This window comes from Lithobates pipiens, unplaced genomic scaffold (genome assembly GCF_037356315.1).
Source record: "Lithobates pipiens isolate NorthernLeopardFrog02 unplaced genomic scaffold, aLitPip1_a1.2 Scaffold_13, whole genome shotgun sequence".
NCBI classification, from domain to species: Eukaryota; Metazoa; Chordata; class Amphibia; order Anura; family Ranidae; genus Lithobates; species Lithobates pipiens.
Window position 1 is genome coordinate 33,303,668 of NW_027507718.1, and position 20,942 is coordinate 33,324,609.

The following is a 20,942-nucleotide window of genomic DNA, read 5'->3' on the forward strand; positions in this document are numbered from 1 at the left end:
TGGCTGCTCCTTTCTTTATGCTACTTTTCTTGATATCGCTTTAACCATCTACAGTACTCCAGGATGTTTAAATGTTTGTTGGTTTAAAAAACAAAAAGAAAAAACTATATTTTGTAAGTATATGTAGCACCCTGGTGTTTAGACAGGGTTACTCCTAAATTTACCCGCCAGGTATAGCTGCCTTGGCTAATTGTTGGAGATTAATTGATCTCACTCTAAGTCTGTAATTGCTGCACTTCTCTCTTTTGCCACTAGGTGGCCGGGTACCTGGTGGCATTAGATATGAGAAGGTATATGGGGTATCCCAGGCAATGGGCAGGGGTTTTTCTTGAATCCCTTGGCTTACTGGGAGAACCTATATATTTGGGTGGAGTCAGGTGATCTGTGTTCTGTGCCACCTGGATGGCTGTCTGGGTGGATGTGTGTTGTGTTGCCCGGGCTGCTAGGTCAGAGTTTGGGGCCTATCCCGGACACATCTGGCTGCTAGGCTGTCTGAGGGCTTATCCAGAAGCAAGAGCAGCGCAGGGTTGGGATTGTGGCTTGCAGTCCAACCAGAAGTGACGGTTCTGCTGGCCTGTTGTGGTTGGAGGTAGAGGGGAAGCTGTCGCCAGTAGGGGACCATCCGCCTTATTACCAGGGACCACAGTGAGTAACTGAAGCAAGTACCGGAGCAGTATTCCCACCAACCAGGGATGGTGAAGAATCAGGAAACTGCAGTGGGTATCAAGCCAGGGACCCAGAGGTGACGCTTGCAGAGCAACCTTGTGTGTCAAGCCAGGGACCAAGCAGGCCTCCTCCTCACTCTCCTTTTCTCTTCTCTCAGGCACCCAAGTACAGTCAGTGACCTCATCATCCCCTCCCTCCTTGTCTCTGGAGTAAACTTGGCAGTATGCTGCAGCTGGGGGAACATGACTGCAATTTCTTGTCCTTCTGTGGCACTCCCTCTCTCTAGGCTCACGTTACTCCCTTCCACAACCTGTGAACCAACATCAGAGCCTTCAAAATGTAACCGACACTGTGGTTGAATAATTCTGGGGACTCCTCCATGCATGATGGTGTGGCTATGGAAGGAGTGGCTGTAGACAAGGAGCCCATGGAATAGGCCGTCTTGGCAGCTGTGTTGGAAGGCAAACTACTCTGTGCCTGGGTGACAGGGTGAGGAGGATGAGAACTGCTTTGTTATCCACTCCACCAAATCTTCTGCATGTTGTGGCTCAATAACACGGCCAGCAGCAGACAAAAAAGAACACGCGTGCCCCACGGCCACCTACAGAGGATGCACCATGTCCTTAACCACCACTGTTGACTGTAGACATAGAGGCTGCTTGCCCTCTTTTAGTAGTCCATGTGCGTCTGCTCTCCTTGGTGGCCTTCCAGACATGATGTATTTTTGGTTTTGCAACACCACACTACACTGTGTTATATACTGCAGTGTATTATAAAGTATACACCACCGCATGCACTGTGTATATAGGCTACACCGAATGCAGAGTATAAATATATATATATATATATATATATATATATATTAATACACAGCCTGACTTGTATTAGAAACTGTACACACTATATTAGATACTCTGTACGCCGCCTGCCCTATATTAGAAACTTTACAATGGCTGCACTGTATTGTATACTGTGTACACCATCAAATGTGTATTAGAAACTGTACACAATGTATTAGATACTGTGTACACCACCTTCACTGTATTAGAAACTGTACAACAGCTGCACTGTATACTTCTCTTACACAGAGTACACACTTCATACATTGTTAACTGGAATCTGCTGCCATTTTGGTTTTAAGGTTGTGTATACATATACATTGGACGATTCTGTCTGCACACACGGCATGCAGACTTGCATACCATATTTACTATTTATCCCTCCTTTTTGATCTGGCAGCCAAGTCTTGCAGCTGTATGTGCATTGCAATTGTGGGGCTGATTAGCCGCCCGTTGCACGGGAGCTGCGATGCGCACCTGGAGTCTTCCCCCTCCCCCCCTGGGGGCAGGCGAGTCTGCTCGCTGCACATCAGCGTCACACCTGACGCTTCTAATGAGACTGTAACAATTTCCATTGCCTTTCCTTGATACTGGAGAGGGATGAGCCGAACATCCCCTGGTTCGGTTCGCAACAGAACCTGCGAACGGACCAAAAATTTGAACGAACTTTAGAACCCCATTAAAGTCTATGGGATTCGAACAGGAGCCACACTGGGGCAGATATTCTGTAAACTCAGGGGTAGGCTGAGAGGTGGTTGACGCCACGCCAGCTTAAGCCAGGAATGGTGGTTTGTGACAATGGCACCAACCTCCTCTCCGCCCTTCAATAGGGACAACTGACCCATGTGCCCTGTGTGGCTCACGTGCTTAACTTGGTGGTGCAGCGGTCCTTGGGCAGGTACCTGGGCTTACAGGATGTCCTGAGGCAGGCCAGGAAAGTCAGTGTTAATTTATGCCGGTCATATAATACCAGTGCTCGGCTGGCTGAGCTCCAAAAGGAATTGAACCTGCCCAAGAATCGCCTTATCTGTGACATGCCCACCAGGTGGAACTCAAGATTGGCCATGCTGCAGCGGCTGCACATGCAGCAGAGGGCCATCAATGAGTACCTGTGCGACTACGGCACCAGAACATGGTCAGGGGAGCTCATGATCAGGGATGCATGCACTGTCCTGTCACCATTTGAGGAGGCCACCAGGATGGTGAGAAGTGACAGTGCATGCATCAGTGACACTGTACCTCTTTTCCACCTGTTGGAGCACACGCTGCATGGAATAATGGACAGGGCACTTGAGGCAGAACAGAGGCAGGAAGAGGAGGACTTCCTTGCCTCTCAAGGCCCCCTTTATCCAGACAGTGTTCCTGCTGTCCCGCCGATCCCTTACTATGTTAGGTGATCCCTGAAAGTTCATCTCTTTAGAGAAGCCTATCCTGCCTCTGCCTAAAAACTGTATTTTTACCTCGTCCACCAGCTCATCCCTCACAGTTATTACCTTTTCTATAATTTGCCCCTTCATCTCAGATTGTAAGTTTTCACAAGCAGGGCCCTCCTGGAGCTGTCCTCCAGCTGTGCTTTTATATTTTGATAGCAGGAAGACTTCCCGGCCATTAGAATGCACCGATCAGCGCGGTGGTGCTAATCGAGCAGACATTTTCCAACAGAGCGGTTGTACAATTCACAAGAATTATGTTGTAACGCTAAAAGCTATGTCATACAATTGTGTTTTCTTATACAGTAGGACCAAGGGTTTCATGTCTACAGCCCGTGAGCCAAATCCAGCCCACAACAATTCAGTCTGCAGCTAGGATCAGTGTTACAGTATATCAACAATGTGGGCTCATCGTACTTTCCCCCAGTCTCCAACACAGGTTACAGTTGGTTGCTAGACCCTAGCATTTACAAGAGGAGGGAACTTACCTTGTTCAGACCTGCTCCTCCTCCGTGTTGCTATAGCCACGCTCCGAATTCCTGGCTTCTGCCCAGCTGCTACAGCCAAACTGCAAGTGTAATGTAAGGGGAGACTCTGATGAGGACCCAGATGTAAAGGATGGACTCTGAGGGAGACCCTAATGCAGGGGCGGATCCAGGGGGGGCAACAGGGCAATTGACAGCGCGGGCCGGCGGTTCCGCGGGTCTCGTTCCGCGGGTGACAGCGCAGGCGAGCGGTTCCGCGGGTGACAGCATGGGCGGGCGGTTCCGTGGGTGACAGCGCGGGCGGTCCGCGCTCTGCGGGTGACAGCGCGGGCGGGTGGCGGGGTTGCAGCTGGGCGGCTCTGTGTGTGAGCGGGCTGCTGGCCAATCAGGAAGCCGGCGGGCAGGGGAGCAGGGAGATGACATCATCTCTCACTGCCCTGCATCTCTGCACTATGTGGGATGCAGTGGGCAGCAGAGAGATTACATTATCTCTCTGTCTAACTTCACTATGGGACACAGTAAAAGACCAGTGACACAGCAGGTGACAATCTGCAATGTGTGGCAGGTGACGTGGCAAGTGACAATGCGCAATGTGTGGCAGGCTACGTGGCAAGTGACAATCCGCAATGTGTGGCAGGCTACGTGGCAAGTGACAATCCGCAATGTGTGGCAGGTTACGTGAAAGTGACAATCCGCAATGTGTGGCAGGCGAAGGGGCAAGTGACAATCTGAAAAGTGTGGCAAGTGACAATCCGTAATGTGTGGCAGGTCATGTGGCAAGTGACAATCCGCATTTGGTTACAAGTGATGTGGCAAGTGACAATCCACAGTGTGTGGCAAGTGACGTGGCAAGTGACAATTCGCAGTGTGTGGCAAGTGACGTGGCAAGTGACAATCCGCAGTGTGTGGCAAGTGACGTGGCAAGTGATAATGCGCAGTGTGTGGCAAGTGACGTGGCAAGTGACAATCCGCAGTGTGTGGCAAGTGACGTGGCAAGTGATAATGCGCAGTGTGTGGCAAGTGACGTGGCAAGTGACAATCCACAGTGTGTGGCAAGTAACGTGGCAAATGACAATCCGCAGTGTGTGGCAAGTGACAATCCGCATTTGGTGGCAGGCGACGTGGCAAGTGACACCCTCAGGGCTCCCACTGATTCTGCATTATGGTGAGTTGAACCATTTATTTTTGTATTACAATGTAATAATAGAAATAATGTGCTTCAATCATCCTGACACCATAACAACTATGGTGCCGTGATGATTGAAGCGCCAATACCAGCCGTTCCCCATATAAATTGCCCCCCAAAAAAACATATTTTCTAGCAGTGCCCCTCCCGAGACTAGACTCTGGAATCGCCCCTGCTCTAATGTCAGGGGAAACTATAATTTGCTTTGTTTTACTCAACCCTTTTCTCTGTTCTGAATCGTATCATGTTGTTTTAAAAAAAAACTACAAGGAAAGCTTATACATTTTTTAATTAAAGGAACTCATACAGCGCTGTAAATTTGCACAGCACTTTTCATATATATTGTACATCCACATCAGTCCCTGCCCTCAGGGAACTTAAAATTTAAGGTCCCTAAAGCCGCCTACACATGTAGCCGTCTGTCCGACGTACTTAGTCTGGCGGACGTCCGCCAGACTGTCCGTCGGAATTTCCGAACGGGCTACTTGCCCACACACGGCACTTTTTCAGCGGACTAATACGGCGTACTAAGTCCGCCGTACTATCCGCCGTACTTTCGAAATGAACGGACTCGCCCACACACGCGGAGGAAAGTCCGCTCATTTTGAGCGCGTCTCCAGGTAGGCGGGGCCCGCGAAGGAGACGTCGCTGGCCCCGCCGCCTGGTATGGACTTAAAGGGGAACCCCCAACGCCGAAAAAAATCGGCGTGGGGGTCCCCCCCAAGTCCACAACAGACCCTTGTCCGAGCACGCTACCCGGCCGGCCAGGAAAGGGGGGCGAGCGAGCGCCCCCCCCCTCCTGAGCCGTACCAGGCCGCGTGCCCTCAACATGGGGGGTGCCTTGGGGAAGGGGGGGCCGCGCGGCCCACCCCACCCCAAAGCACCTTGTCCCCATGTTGATGAGGGCAAGGGCCTCTTCCCGACAACCCTGGCCGTTGGTTGTCGGGGTCTGCGGGCGGGTGGCTTATCGGAATCCGGGAGCCCCCTTTAATAAGGGGGCCCCCGGATACCGGCCCCCCACCCTATGTGAATGAGTATGGGGTACAATGTACCCCTACCCATTCACCTGTAAAATAAAGGTACAAAAAAAACACAACACACAAGATAAAATACTTTATTGCACAGCTCCGGGGGTCTTCCGTCTTCGGGGGTCTTCTCGCCGGACTCCTCCGCTATCTTCTTGTAGCTCTTTTGCTAGCGGAGGAGTCCGGCTTTCTTCCTCGCCGCCGGCCTCTTCTCCCGACTTCGGCGGTCTTTTCCCCCTCTTCGGTTCTTCTGCCGGGCCACCGCGCCTTCTTATAGCTCTTTTACAGGCGGTGGCCTGGTCTTCTGTCTTCTTGACTCGACGATCTCTCCGGCCGCAATGCCAGGGACGCCCTGCGCTGCCACTTATATAGGGACAAGGGGCGGTGTCACATGGCTTTATGTCACATGGGTTGGTCACATGGGTTGATGTCACATGGGGACTGTGACATCGTAAGGGGGCGGGGTCACCATGTGACACCAACCCATGTGAGATAAAGCCATGTGACACCGCCCCTTGTCCCTATATAAGTGGCCGCGCAGCACGTCCCTGGCATTGTGGCCGGAGAGAGCGTCGAGTCAACATCTCCAGGAGAAGAAGGAGAAGAAGAAGAAGAAGAACGGAAGGCGGCGGCGACAGAAGACCGGGCCACCGCCTGTAAAAGAGCTATAAGAAGGCGCGGTGGCCCGGCAGAAGAACCGAAGAGGGGCACAAGACCCCCGAAGTCGGGAGAAGAGGGCGGCGGCGAGGAAGAAAGCCGGACTCCTCTGCTAGCAAAAGAGCTACAAGAAGATAGCGGAGGAGTCCGGCGAGAAGACCCCCGAAGACGGAAGACCCCCGGAGCTGTGCAATAAAGTATTTTATCTCGTGTGTTGTGTTTTTTTTTGTACTTTATTTTACAGGTGAATGGGTAGGGGTACATTGTACCCCATACTCATTCACATAGGGTGGGGGGCCGGTATCCGGGGGCCCCCTTATTAAAGGGGGCTCCCGGATTCCGATAAGCCCCCCGCCCGCAGACCCCGACAACCAACGGCCAGGGTTGTCGGGAAGAGGCCCTTGTCCTCATCAACATGGGGACAAGGTGCTTTGGGGTGGGGGGGCCGCGCAGCCCCCTTCCCCAAGGCACCCCCCCATGTTGAGAGCACGCGGCCTGGTACGGCTCAGGAGGGGGGGGCGCTCGCTCGCCCCCCTTTCCTGGCCGGCCGGGTAGCGTGCTCCGACAAGGGTCTGTTGTGGACTTGGGGGGGGGGGACCCCCACGCCGATTTTTTTTGGCGTTGGGGTTCCCCTTTAAGTCCATACCAGGCGGCGGGGCCTACCTGGAGACCCGCTCGAAATGAGCGGACTTTTCTCCGGGCGGGAAAAGTCCGCTCATTTCAAAAGTACGGCGGACTGGCATACACACGGCCGGATTGTCCGCCGAAATGCGAGTACGCAGATTGGTGTGCAACACGGCATTCTAAGTCCGCCGTACTTTCGGGTGAAAAAAGTATGCCGGAGGCTACACACGGGGGGATTGTTTGGCGGACTTGAGTTTGCCGGACTTTTCCACCGGATTGTTTGATCGTGTGTACGCGGCATAACTCACATTCAAACATGCTAGGGCCAATTTAGACAGGATCTATCTAATTAACCTACCAGCATGACTTTGTAGTGTGGGAGGAAAGCAAAGTACCCAGAGGAAACCCACACTGGCACAGGAAAAATTAATTTGTAAAATATATGATGTGGCCCACATACTGAAAGGTTTGGAAACATGTATTTTAACTGACGATTTGAGTGTAATACCTGATTCCAAATACACTCTTTTCAAGGTGTGGTTATTATAGAGAAGTTCACATTTTTCCCATCACTTACCTTGATTATGTAAACCATTTTAATAAAAATACAGCAAAAAAAACGTTGTGTGGTATGCTTGTTTAATGAGTATATTTATTACTTTGGCTTTTTTATTATGAAATATAGCATATTATGAGCCATTCTTAAAGAAATAAAACTCTTAAGGGTTTACAAACTTTTCCATAAAGATTAATGGCATCAACCTATACACAATAAAATCACAAACACTGAGAACAAAATATTTTATTTCTTTCATCAATAAAACTATAGTATACAGTTATTTTTTTCTAAATAAATTATATAATTTTTCATTTACAAGCAATAAACTAGATCACAATATTTCAAAGACAGTATGTACACAACATAAGGCTTAGTTATAAATAGCACATCTTCATTTCTCTAGTAAACATATTGAAAATATCTGTACGGAAGCTATTCTCCATAACGTATGTGTACACAGAAGCAAACTGGTGCATGAAGTTATTTAATAACCAAACAAGACTGACTTTAGTGATTATTTCAGAATCATAAGAAATGAAAAACAGTTTAACTTTGCATTTATGATGTTCTTGAGTCTGTCTTTAGTAGGCCAAAAAGTTCACACGTCGTGCCAGTAACAGTGAAAAACATGCAAAGAAAACACAAAGTGATTTTTTTAGGAAGAGCATCACTCTTCAGTCCATGGTGATCTGCAGCAATGAAAGCATGATCTTCATTGTTTTGTAAGAGTTCTTCACAGTTCAAGAGTAGAGTGCAACAAACTGTCCATATTCCATAACATCTTGTCACATATGTCATGTCAATGCAGAAGACTTAGCTAGATGTCCTGTCTGAAATGGCATACATTTCTAGATTATCATCTCAGGTCAAAACAGGACACACTTCATAATCCACCGTTATCTTTTGTGCACGTGGCAAATGTGAGGTCCTTGCAATACGGTTCATTCTTCTCCTTAGTATACTTTACTGTAAGTAAGAGAGCAAAGAACATGGTTAGACAATTCTATTATTATAATAATGCAGCCTCAAGTACAGTATAAAGTGTTTGCTACAAATTGACTCACACATTTGGATATGCACTAATCAGACAGTTGTGTTATAAACAAGCACAAAATCAACAATATTCTTTTTACTTTGCAGACATGGAACCACACAGTAATGATTGACTAGAAGCCTGTGCCAATGGGCTTTTGTTTGCTTCACATAGGTTCTGCATTTCAATAAAAATGTATTTGAAGGAAAGAAGGAGGTCAACTGCAGGTCTAATAAACCTGTCCATTTTGAATAACCTCAGAAACGTTTTAAACTAATTTCAAATTGATGCCATAAACAAAACCCAAAGCCTGTCGACACAGCCTCTAACACAGGTGGAGATTTACTAAAACTGGCGCATTCAGAATCTGGTGCTGCTGTGCATGGTAGCCAATCAGCTTCTAACTTCAGCTTGTTCAATTTTATTAAATAAACCCTCTCAGTGCTATTTGGATGAAGCATATTTTGTCTATGGTTGGATAGATCTTGTATTAGCCTTAAGATCTGCCTGCATATATGGCTTACATTTTCGCATTCACAGACAAAAATGGTAGTACGGTCACCCTTTTTAAAGTTCTGACAACCACTATAGTTTATAAAATGTATGACTGCAAATTAATATGTTATCTCTTTGTTGTAAAATGCAGACAGAAAACTACTAAAGACACTTAAAGCTGTCTGGATGTAAATCTCAACAGAAACCTTCAAGCCAGGTAAGCTCTAAAATGCAAAAAGCAACGTTAATTCCTGAAGCTTTGCTTAGCTCTACAGCCTTCTGTTTAGGCCCGGTTCACAGTGGTGCGATATGTGCTCCAACGTTGAGAGCACACGTCGCATGATAAGTTGCGGCCATTTAAAGAAGAAGTAAACCCTGATGGGTTTACTTCCTCTTTGATTCCCTGCAAAGGTAAAGCATAATCAACTACTATGCATTGCATAGTAGCCCATTATGTGTCACTTACCTGACACAGGAGCCAGCAATGTCACCGCTGTCCCCTGTAGTCCAGAGCGTCCATCTTCTTGGTGGGTCTCGCTGCACCGCCGCTGTCATTCGATAAAGCCGCAATGACATCACTCCCACGCATGCGCACAGGAGCCACCACTCCCGGCATATCACCGTTGACAGCAGCGCGCTCATGCGCCATAGACCGTGGTGCCTGTATTTTGGCAAATATCTCCTAAACCGTGTAGGTTTAGGAGATATTTCTTGGACCTACAGGTAAGCCTTAATCTAGGCTTACCTGTAGGTCAAAGTTGGTTGTAAGGGTTTACAACCACTTTAAGTGCAATGGAACCGTTCTAATAGAAGCAACTTGAGTTGCTCCGACTTAGAAAAAGGTTCCTGTACTACTTTAGGTCTGACTTCGGCATGACTTGCATTGACTTCTCTTAAAGAAGTCGTATGCAAGCTGTGCTGAAGTTGAGCTGGGATGTCGGCTTCGAAGTCACAGCAGTGTGAATCGAGCCTTAGTATATCAGTGAAATTGCACATCAAAAGGCAGACCCAATAATGATGCAAAGAAGGTTGGGGTTATCATGCTATTTCCATTGTAGAGTTTCCTATAATTAGGAATAGGCAGCTCAATAAAACTTGTACTTATGGTTGCAGGCACCTGTGGGTGGGTGCTGTATGTCTAAAACATTCTGAACAACATCACACTAAATTCTAAATATCTACTTGAGATGTATCTGATGAAGTAGCCATTTTCTGACTACCATTTCAGTACTAGTTTTGGGGAAGTGTTTCCTTTTACAATTTACAGGACTGTCCTACAACTACTCAGGTTTGGAGTTGGAGTCTCCTGCTGGAGGCTTTTGACTTATAGAGATATTTCGCTTAATAGGGAAGTATAGCCAAAGCTTGTTTGGCTGTACTTCTATGGATCACAGGAGTGCAGTTTGGTTTGCACTATTGTGACCCATTTTCAGCAGAGAGCAGAAGTCCACTATCTACTGAAGTCACAGAGTCGGTCCAGGCTCAGGCATCATCAAGTCATCAGCACACTAATTATCAGCACAGCCCCCATCAAATGTACTCATAAGCTGCCAATTGGTGCCCAGTCAGTGCCCCATCATAACCCCTTGCCATTGCCCAATAAAGTGCCAATCAGTGCCCACCATAGTGCCAATCAGTGTCCATTACAGTGCCAATCAGTGTCCAGCATTAAAAACCTGTCAGTACCTGCCCAATCAGTGCTGCCCATCAGTGCCATCTATTATTGTCCATCAATGCCACCTGTCAGTGCCAATCAGTGCTAACTATCAGTGACAATCAGTGCCGCCGGTCAGTGCCCATCAATGCCACCTGTCAGTGCCCATCAGTGCTGCATATCAGTGCCACCTATCGGTGCCCATCAATTCTACATATCAGAGCCTCCTCATCAGTGCCACCTTATCAGTGCCAACTCATCAGTGTCCATCGGTACCGCCTCATCAGTGCCCATCAGTGCCGACTCATTAGTGCCCATCAGTGAAGGAGAAAATAAAATTTTATAACAGAAACAAAGACAAACTTTTTTCTTTGTTTGTTTAGCAAAAATAAAAACCGCAGAGGTGATCAAATACCACCAAAAGAAAGCTCTATTTGTGGGAAGAAAATGATAAAAATGTAGTTTGGGTACAGTGTTGTATGACTGCGCAATTGTCATTCAAAGTGCGACAACGCTGAAAGCTCAAAATTGTCCTGGGCCGGAAGGGGCGAAAATGCCCGGTATTGAAGTGGTTAATGACGGAATCTTTCTGAGGCAATAATGTTGTATATCATATTGTATATCAAAGATCCACGAGTGTCCAATATTTCCTTCCTCTGCACTAGAATTTAATGATTGCTTCTACATGCTTCATAGAACTAACAGTCCATCACTAAATCACCACTCTCAACAGATTTGTACATTTTAAGCCTAGAATAGGTAAAGGTTTATTTACTGCTGTTAAAAAAATAAAGCATGTCTGTTCCTTGTTAAAGGCTTTCAGTAATACAATTTCATGTTGTGCTTTAGCATCAGTGGGTGTATAATCAGAGACTGCTAAGAAAAAAAAAGAACACGTAAAACGGTGGAGGAAACTAGCAGCGGATTTACAGAGAAGCACAATTTTCATTTCTTTGTTCAATGCCCCAAGCAAACACAGAAAATGACATTTTAAATGGAAAAGGGCCTAGTCCTGTGTTCTTGACTGTAAAAGGTATTGCAGCGTGCTTGTTTTTAGCAGTTAATTCATTTCTTCTTTTGTATGTTTATGTCTCTACAAGCCCAATGCATTTACACAACGGGCCATGCTTTATGTGCCACTCAATAAAGTTATTTCCTCTTTCTCAGCAATGCATTTAGAAAGCTTGTTTATTGGAGCCTAAAATGTTCTGAAGCTTATTTTAGAAAGTAATGCAAAGAGTAACCCTGAGCAAACAGTGTTCTCTTTCTATCAATTTAGAGCTGTAAGAATGCAGAACTATGCGTTTGTGTGCTTTGGACACTGTCCTTTTTTATATTACTGGAGGATGTGATATTTTTTTTTTTTTTTTTACATCTGAACAAAAAATATTCTTGCATTCCCATATTTAATTTTTTACCAGCTTATGGGACATCTGTCAAGCTAAGGAAAAATGTGAGGTGTGCAGCCAAAAGGGATTCCTTTCATTAAATGCACTGCATATCTAAACCCAAAAACACATTGTATATATTGCAGCTTACCAGTCATTAGAAGATGTGGTTGCTAAAATACTTTTCATTCTTAAGGCTATAAACATTTTTAGCAAGTACAGAAAATACCTGTTGATCTTGCCAGAAATGCAGTGTCCTTGTCATTCCCTGTGAACTTTTTGTTAGGCACAAAGAACTTTATCTTTATTGTGTAAAGTTTCATAGTAACTGTGGAGAAAAAATTGTAGACATGAAGGCACATGAAGTATGTTATTCACTAGTAAGCTGCAATATATTACATTTTTTTTGTGGGTTTACATAAGCTTTAGATGACTAATATTATCCACTTGCCAACTGCCCCATAGCATATTTACTAGTACAGAGCGGCCGAACTGCGCAGGATCACGTGTATATATAAGTGATCCTGCACTTTCGGGTATCGGGCGTGAGTGCACGCCGGCAGCGGCTTGCTCCCGCTGTGATTTTACCTGATGTCCGGCAGCACCCGCTGAACGTGCGGTACACTGACAGAATGGCAGTCTTCCTATGTAAACAAGGCAGATTGCCTTTCTGCCAGTATAAAAAGGCAAGAATCATGTGTTTCTGTAAAGCAGAAACACCGATCCATGCCTTCCACGAGTAAAAGCACCTCCCCCACTACATTGAAACATTAGCTAGGCACACAGTTAATCTTTGATCGCCCCTGGTGTTAACCCCTTACCTGCCAGTGTCATTAGTACAGTGACAGTGCATATTGTTAGCAATGATAACCGTATTAGTGTCACTGTACAGTGTCAAAACTACATGTCAGGTGTCTGATTTGTCTGCTGCAATATCACAGTCCTGCTATAAGTCGCTGAGCGCTGCCATTACTAGAAAAATAAATAAAAATATCCCATAGATGGTAGATGCTATAACTTTTGCGCAAACCAATCAATATACCTCCTAGATTGTAAGCTTTAACAAGCAGGGCCCTCTGATTCTCCCTGTATTGAATTGTATTGTAATGTCTGCCCTAATGTTGTAAAGCGCTGCTTAAACTGTCGGCGCTATATAAATCCTATATAATAATACACGATTATTGGGAACTTTTTTTACCAAAGATATGTAGCAGAATACATATTGGCCTAAATTGATAAAGAAATTTGATATTTTTTAATTGGATATGTTTTATAGCAAAGTAAAAAATATTGTTTTTTTTTTTTTTCAAAATTGTCAGTCTTTTTTTTTGTTCATGGCGCAAAAATTAAAAACCACAGAGGTGATCAAATACCACCAAAAGAAAGCTCTATTTGGGGAAAAAGGGATGTAAATTTTACTTAGGTACAGCGTCGCACGACTGCGCAATTGTCAGTTAAGGTAACGCAGTGTGTATCACAAATAATGGCCTGGTCATGAAGGGGGTAAATCTTCCAGAGGTCAAGTGGTTATACAAGCTGTGCTTACCAAAAAAAAAAAAACTCTCATTACAGATGCACAAATTCAACAATCTATTCAAAACATTACAATTCATGCTCCGGTAAAATAGAACAAGGAATCTGATTGCTCACTATGTGCAACATTTCATTTTCCCACATTTATTACTATTGGTTTTAAACTGGCAGTAATACCGATCCACCAACAGGTGGCATTGTTGCCTTAGTAGAGATGAACAATTAAAGAGATAGTGAGTGAAAAAACACAAAAAGTTAATTTACTGTACATACCTTTTCAATAACCTTCATTGCTAAAATTGTACAATGCTTGCACTTTTTTTATTTTTTTTGGTTTAAAAGCTGAAAACAGCATTAATGGTGTGGGACAATTTTCCGCTTATATTTTGGTGTACTTATTCTTGCAAAGTAGCCAGCCAGGAGTATTTAGTTGCAAATTTTGCAAACCACTGACACCATGTATGCATAGGAATTTTGAAATTAGTTTGCCGTAAGGGTTACTCACGGGCTAACTGTCCTTTTTCTTTACATAAATACTCTTATGTCACTGCACTGCAAAACTACATTCCTAAGTTATATAACCAATGTACCATATACATTGCCTTGAAAAAGTGTTCACACCACCTGAAATTTTGCACATTTTGTCATGTTACAGCCAAAAACGTAAATTTATTTTACTGGGATTTTATGTGATAGACCAACACAAAGTGGCACATAATTGTGAAGTGGAAGGAAAATGATAAATGGTTTTCCAAATTTTTTACAAATAAATATGTGAAAAGTGTGGTGTGCATTTGTATTCACCCCCCTGAGTCAATACTTTGTAGAACCACCTTTCGCTGCAATGACAGCTGAAAGTCTTTTTGGGGATGTCTCTACCAGCTTTGCACATCTAGAGAGTAAAATTTTTGCCCATTCTTATTTGAAAAATAGCTCAAGCTCTGTCAGATTGGATGGATAGCGTCTGTGAACAGGAATTTTCAAGTCTTGCCACAGATTCTCAATTGGATATAGGTCTGGACTTTGACTGGGCCATTCGAACACATGAACATGCTTTGATCTAAACCACTCCATTGTAGATTTGGCTGGATGAGGTATGTCTACTAAATAACAAGACTGTGATTCCCATCTAGTAACCGGTTATAACTGCATGCATAGTGACCTCGAACATGTTTGAACCCGCATCACAAGCAGCAACACTCTATGAAGTTCAGCTGATTGTGAGTTGCCATTTAGTTTGTGTTTTCTGTAGTGTGCCAAAAAATCCTAAATTTAAGGCCTTATGCACATTGGAAATTAAAATAACTTTATAAAAGCGCCAATAGCTTTGCAGTGAGTTTTTCAACATTTTTTCAATAGCGTTTTCTACCGTTTATTAGCTATTGTTATGTTTTTCCACGTTAGTGGTTTTATCAGCTTTTTTTATGTTTGAAAATTTTTAAAATCGTATGAAAACAGCTGAAAAGCTCCTATCAGAGCCCAATAGTTTTTTTTTTAGGTTTTTTTTTAGAGCCAAAGAACGCCCCAGCCAAAAACTGCTGATAACAGCCTATGTGTGCATGGACACAAAGGATAACATGATGGGGAGTTTATTGACTGTAGAAAAAACATTTGAAGCCAAAAACAACAACTGTAAAAATGTCCAAAAACATCCAGTATGCATGAGGCTTAAAAGTTGAACAACGTGTCAATTTGAAATTTTTAGTACAATTGCACAAAACACAAACAGCTTATAGAAATGATGGCCTGTCTCGTGCACGTGTGTTTGAGTGGCACAAAAGACGTCCCAGCACGGTATGTGAGAATGAATTCCCAAAAGTTAAATCAGTGTTTAAAGGGACACATTTTGAGTCAGTTGATGCTGTAAAGAAGAAAACTGCGTATATGTTGAAACAGCTGACAGAAATAGATTTTCTCCATGCCTTCGACCAGTGGAAAACAACACTACAGCAATGCATTAGTGCAAATGGGAAATATATTGAAGGGGACAAGCATTACATTTGTAATACCTATAAATAAAAGGTGAGCTATTTAATCAGTCTCATTATTTAATAGACACACCTTGTATGTTTAGGGTTGTTGTTCTGCTGGAAGGTGAACTTCCAGCCCAGTCTCAAGTCTTTTGCAGACTCCAACAGGTTTTCTTCTGATGCTGCGTACACACAATCAGACTATCCGGCGGCCTTAGACTGGCGGACAAACCGCCAGAAAGTCCGCCGGACTTTCTGAACGAGCGGACCTGCCCACACACGACCGGACTTTTCCGGCGGGAGTCCGCCGTACTTTTAAAATGAACGGACTTGCCCACACACGGAGGAAAGTCCGTTCATTTTGAATGCGTCTCCAGGTAGCTGGGACTAGTGAAGGAAGTCAATTTCGCCCCCTCCAGCGGCGAGATTGACACATCGCTGGCCCTGTCACCTGGTATGGACTTAAAGGGGAAGCCCTATGCCGAAAAAATGGCGTGGGGGTCCTCACCAAGTCCATATCAGACCCTTATCCGAGCACGCTACCCGACAGTCAGGAAAGGGGGTGGGGACGAGCGATCGCCTCCTGAGCTGTACCAGGCCACGTGCCCTCAACAATGGCCTGGTCATTAAAGGGGAAAATCTTCCGGTCTGTAAGTGGTTAAATGACACACAGTTGGACTCTATTTACTAATTAGGTGACTTCTGAAGACAATTGGTTCCACTAGATTTTAGTTAGGGGTATCAGAGTAAAGTTGGGGCTGAATACAAATGCATGCCACACTTTTCACATATTTATTTGTAAAAACATTTTGAAAACAATTTATCATTATCACATAAAATCCCAATAAAATGCATTTAGATTTTTGGTTTTAACATGGCAAAATGTGGAAAATTTCAAGGGGTATAAATACTTTTTCAAGGCACTGTACATACTCTGTAAAGTGCTACATAATATTCTGGTGCTAAAAATTGTGGAAATACTGTATATAAGTACACCACGAATTCATAGCAACTAATGAAATATAACTGCATATCTGAGCAATCTATATTAAACTTAAGTCTTACTGATTGTAAATAAATGCACTGTTTAAATCAGAGGTGCCCAACCTTTTGAAGAGTGAGGGCCACTTAAGCGACTTGGTAACCAGTCACGGGCCACAATGAGTGGAGTGGGCAGATGACAGGTTTGTGTCCACTCTGAATATGCAGAGCGGACAGGGACACAGCCCGCTCTACTCTATGGGCCCTCTTTTCCGATCTGCCCAGATGGAAGGGCACGGTTTCCCTTCTGTTTTTTTTTTAGGAGATCGGATTGGAGGTAGGTGGGTGTAAACAGACACAAGTCCATTTACATCTGCCTCTCCATAGAGGTGAATGGAGGGTCTGATTGGTTCGGACTGATCGTGTGAAAAGAGCCTAAGGCTGCTTTCACACTGATGTGCTAAGGTTCACCTACACTGCAGGTGCAGCGCAGTGCACCTGTGGCTTTCCTGCAGATAAGCTGCACTTTGCCATAGACTTCTATTATATCCTGCAGGTGTGGTGTACTTTCTGAAAGTGCACCAAACTCGCAGGTAATAACAGAAGTCTATGACTGTGCTGGTAACAGTGCTGGATCAGTTTGAAAGCAGCCCAGTAACCATTGCAGAACAGATATTCCCATATATACAATGTGATTTTAGTAATGTATCTTCAATAACAGTCTTCCATTTAGGTATTGCCGGCTGTTGCTGTCCAAGGCAGAGTGCATTTGGTATCACTTCGCCTGTGACAGAAGCCGGCGCAATACAGGAAGTATCGGCTTATGCGACTCCACTCTCTCCACAGCCGTGCTTCCTCTACTGCCCGGCTTAATTCACATCACTGATGCTCGGGGATGGCGGGTTGGCGTGATCTAGGCTTACCAACCCACCATCCCAGAACAGGAGGTCGCGGGCCACATCAGAGGGCTCCTGGGCCACTGGTTGGGCACCCCTGGTTTAAATTTAAAGTGTGTTGATGATTGTCTGAATATATTAGGAAACAATTTGGTTCAGCTTGTTTACATAACTAGTGGCCTTTAACCCCCCTGACGGTTTTCCCGAGTCTGACTCGGGGTGGATTTTTTATACCATTAGCGGTATCCCCGAGTCAGACTCGGGACTGCATCGCTGGATCCAGGAGGAGGAATACTCACCTTCTCCCTCGGATCCAGCGTCGTCTCCCCGCTGTACGAGCGAGCCGTGTCTCGCTCGATCTATCACATCGGCGATCTCCGTGCCCTGCGAGCGTTGCGACGCACGGGCACGGAGATCGGCGCCAAATTCAAAAAGTGAAACACACAGTAAACATACAGTATAATGTAATCTTACAGATTACATTGCTGTATGTAAACATTTCACATCCCCGTTGTCCCTAGTGGTCTGCCCAGTGTCCTGCATGTAGTTTTATATAATAAAAGCTGTTCTTTATACCTGGAAACTGGAGATTGTCCATAGCAACCAAAACTGTCACTGTACATCAAAAATGATTTTAGAGCAGCTAGAAAACAGCGATAATAAATTAGAATCACTCGCAGAATTGAGCGATAGCGATTTGTGGGGAGATTCGTCATCAAATACTGAAAAGTAATGACAGTGACAATTCTGCAACTGAGCAAATTTCAGTGTTTTTGATGTGATTACATTATTGAATAATTTTTATTATTGTTATATTATTATTTGGTACAATTATTTATAATTATTTCTTATATTATAATTTATGATTTAATTTTTCAAACTTTATCATACCCGGGATGTCTGCTAGACTCTGGTTTGGACAGATTTAAGAGAGTTATTCCTAAGAATTGCAGGACTACAATATAAAACGCCAAATTTTCATGCAAAATAATGGTACCGCTTTTAGCACCTAAAATCCGAAATAATGGTACCGCCAGGGAGGTTAATAGCTGGCACACTTCTATGATAATCTGACCCTTCAACGTTAGCATGAAGCCTGTTTTACTAAAGGATATGCACACAAAATGATGCATCAATTATGTGTGGACATCCAAATCATATAATTGCATTATTTACTATGCTGGCTCTATGGTGATATGTGCCCAGAGTTTGCATAAATAAATTGACCAAAAACTTGTTTAAGATGTCTGAATGTATCCCGGCAAAGCCTAAACGTAACATGATATTCTCAAATGTTTAACCGATGTTTAGAATTTTAAATGTGCATATCTTGTAAGAATAAAACTACATCAAGTGGGCATGACTATTACTAAAGGGGATTATAAGAAGCCCTTGTTTTTAAACAATCAAGGCTCGGTTCACACTAGTTGTCTCCAAAGTTGCGCAATTTTGGGTGCAGCTTTGGAGTCACTTTGATACGACTTTGAAGTGACTTTGATAAGACTTTTATACTCCTTGGCTTTGAAGTTGCGTCAAAGATGGATCAAAGTAGTGTAGGAACCTTTTCTGAAGTCGCAGCGACTTCAGTAGTGTCAATTGGAACAGTTTTCTCATAGAGATACATGGCATGGCATGTCACATGTCCTGCGACTTTGGGTTTAACAAGTGAGTGGACCCATTTTTTGTCGCACTAATGTGAACTGAGTCTAAATCATACACAGGTCAAAGGTTGTGTAGCTCACACAAATGCAGCTTGCATTTATACGCTCGCTTATTGCTTATAAAAGCATGGCTTACAGGTTTGGTTGGGCCTGACACCTGCACATTTCATTCCTATTGCCATTGAACAATGCCAGCATAGGCCAGGGTCAGTGATACCATTAGGCAAACTATGCAGTCGCCTAGGGTGCACTGCTGCCTGGGGCGCCTGGCCACTGGTGTTCCTACTCTCTTTTCTCTGCAGCAAGCAACTAAGTCTCAGCATCAGCAGGCAGCTGCCGCTTCGTTCGCACATAGTGTCAGAGGCACAGCAGCGGCGGAGGCCTGTGTCTGTGTTCTGACTCTGGAATGAATGGAAGCAAGCAAACATTCATTGATGGGCACAGGTAGGCTGCATTGATAGGCACTGGTAGGCTGCATTGATGAGCGCTGGTACACTGCATTTGATGGGCACTGGTGAGGTTGCATTTCATGGGCGCTGGTGAGGCTGCATTTGATGGGCGCTGGTGAGGCTGGATTTGATAGGCGCTGATGAGGCTGCATTTGATGGGTGCTGATGAGGCTGCATTTGATGGGCGCTGGTGAGGCTGCATTGGATGGGCGCTGATGGGCTGCATTTTAGAGGGCGCTTCATTAAAAAGGTGGGATATACATGAGCAGGGCAAAGGGGGTGGAGTCAGGGGTGGAGCTCAGGGGGCGGCAAAATTAGGTCTTGCCTAGGGTGTCAAAAATCCTTGCTCCAGCCCTGCCCATAGGAAGTTGAAGGTATGCTCCATATACAAATAATGTTTGATATCAAAAAGGAAGAATATCGAGAACTGGAAAAAAAATTACATAAACTGGAAACAGACTAATGACAGCCAAGAGCAATGAAACTGGTACCAATGCCTACCACTCAAATTCCATACTTAACATGATCCCTTGCTTATGTAGGCATCCCCCAACTGCAAATACTCACATTACCTTCATTAAATGTAAACTACAATTTGCTCTATTTGACACAAAATTCTCCAATGACATGTGACAGGTCTGGGTCAATCGCCAACACTGTTACATGAGCAGAAGGGAACTGAGCCAGAAGCTCCTCCCTGCATGGAAGTACCAGGTATTTTCTTCTTTCAGGTCAGACAAACATAGCAATGGAGAAGTAAATGAATGGGCAAAAACACAAGTTTGCTTTAGACGGGTTCACACCGATGCAGAATTGGATGTGGCTTTCTCTGCATCCAATTTGCATGACAGGAAAGTGTGACCGGCTCTCTATGGTGCGGGTGCACACAGCTCAGGGGTAGCCGTGGTCCGCATTGAAATAGTACTACATTCGTTGGTATCAGCAAAAACCCATTTACCTTTGCTCTAGTTCTCATAAATCAGCCAGGCAGTTAGAGGCTGAGAGTAAAACAAGAATGCATAATAAAATACTGTCAGTGGTCTACATATTTAAAGCGAAACTTCAGTAATTTTTTCATCTTTCCATCTAATAAACCTTCTGCTTTTGTTGTTTTAACTTTGGATAGTAAAACCTTTTTTTTTCTGCCAGTAAATACCTTATACAGCCCACTTCCTGTTTCTTGTCTGGTAAAAAGGCCTAGGCTTATGACATCCTGCACAGCTCTTTCTTTCACTGGTGAGAGTTTGCCAGGAAGGGAGTCATACAAGGGCCAATGAGAGCTGCAGAGCTGGAGGTGTGCCTCTGTGTAAATCCAGGAAGTGAACAGGCAGCAGCTTCAGCTATCCACATTTAAAATGATTGCAGCCAGACTCAGTGGAGGGAGATTTCTGCAGCATATTTGGCAAGTACA

The 20,942-nt window shown here is 44.6% G+C and overlaps 1 protein-coding gene across 4 annotated transcripts in view; it reads right to left on the minus strand.

Annotated features, from left to right (window-relative positions):
- Nucleotides 1-7,699: 7,699 nt before the first annotated feature.
- Nucleotides 7,700-20,942, minus strand: part of PIP5K1B (phosphatidylinositol-4-phosphate 5-kinase type 1 beta) — a 241,410-nt gene continuing 228,167 nt past the window's right edge. For all 4 annotated transcript variants that reach the window (XM_077474979.1, XM_077474982.1, XM_077474978.1 and 1 more), the window contains exon 15: nucleotides 7,700-8,437. In XM_077474979.1, the coding sequence (XP_077331105.1) occupies nucleotides 8,435-8,437 (3 nt within the window). In that variant the 3' untranslated portion in view covers nucleotides 7,700-8,434. The remainder of the gene's footprint in view (nucleotides 8,438-20,942) is intronic.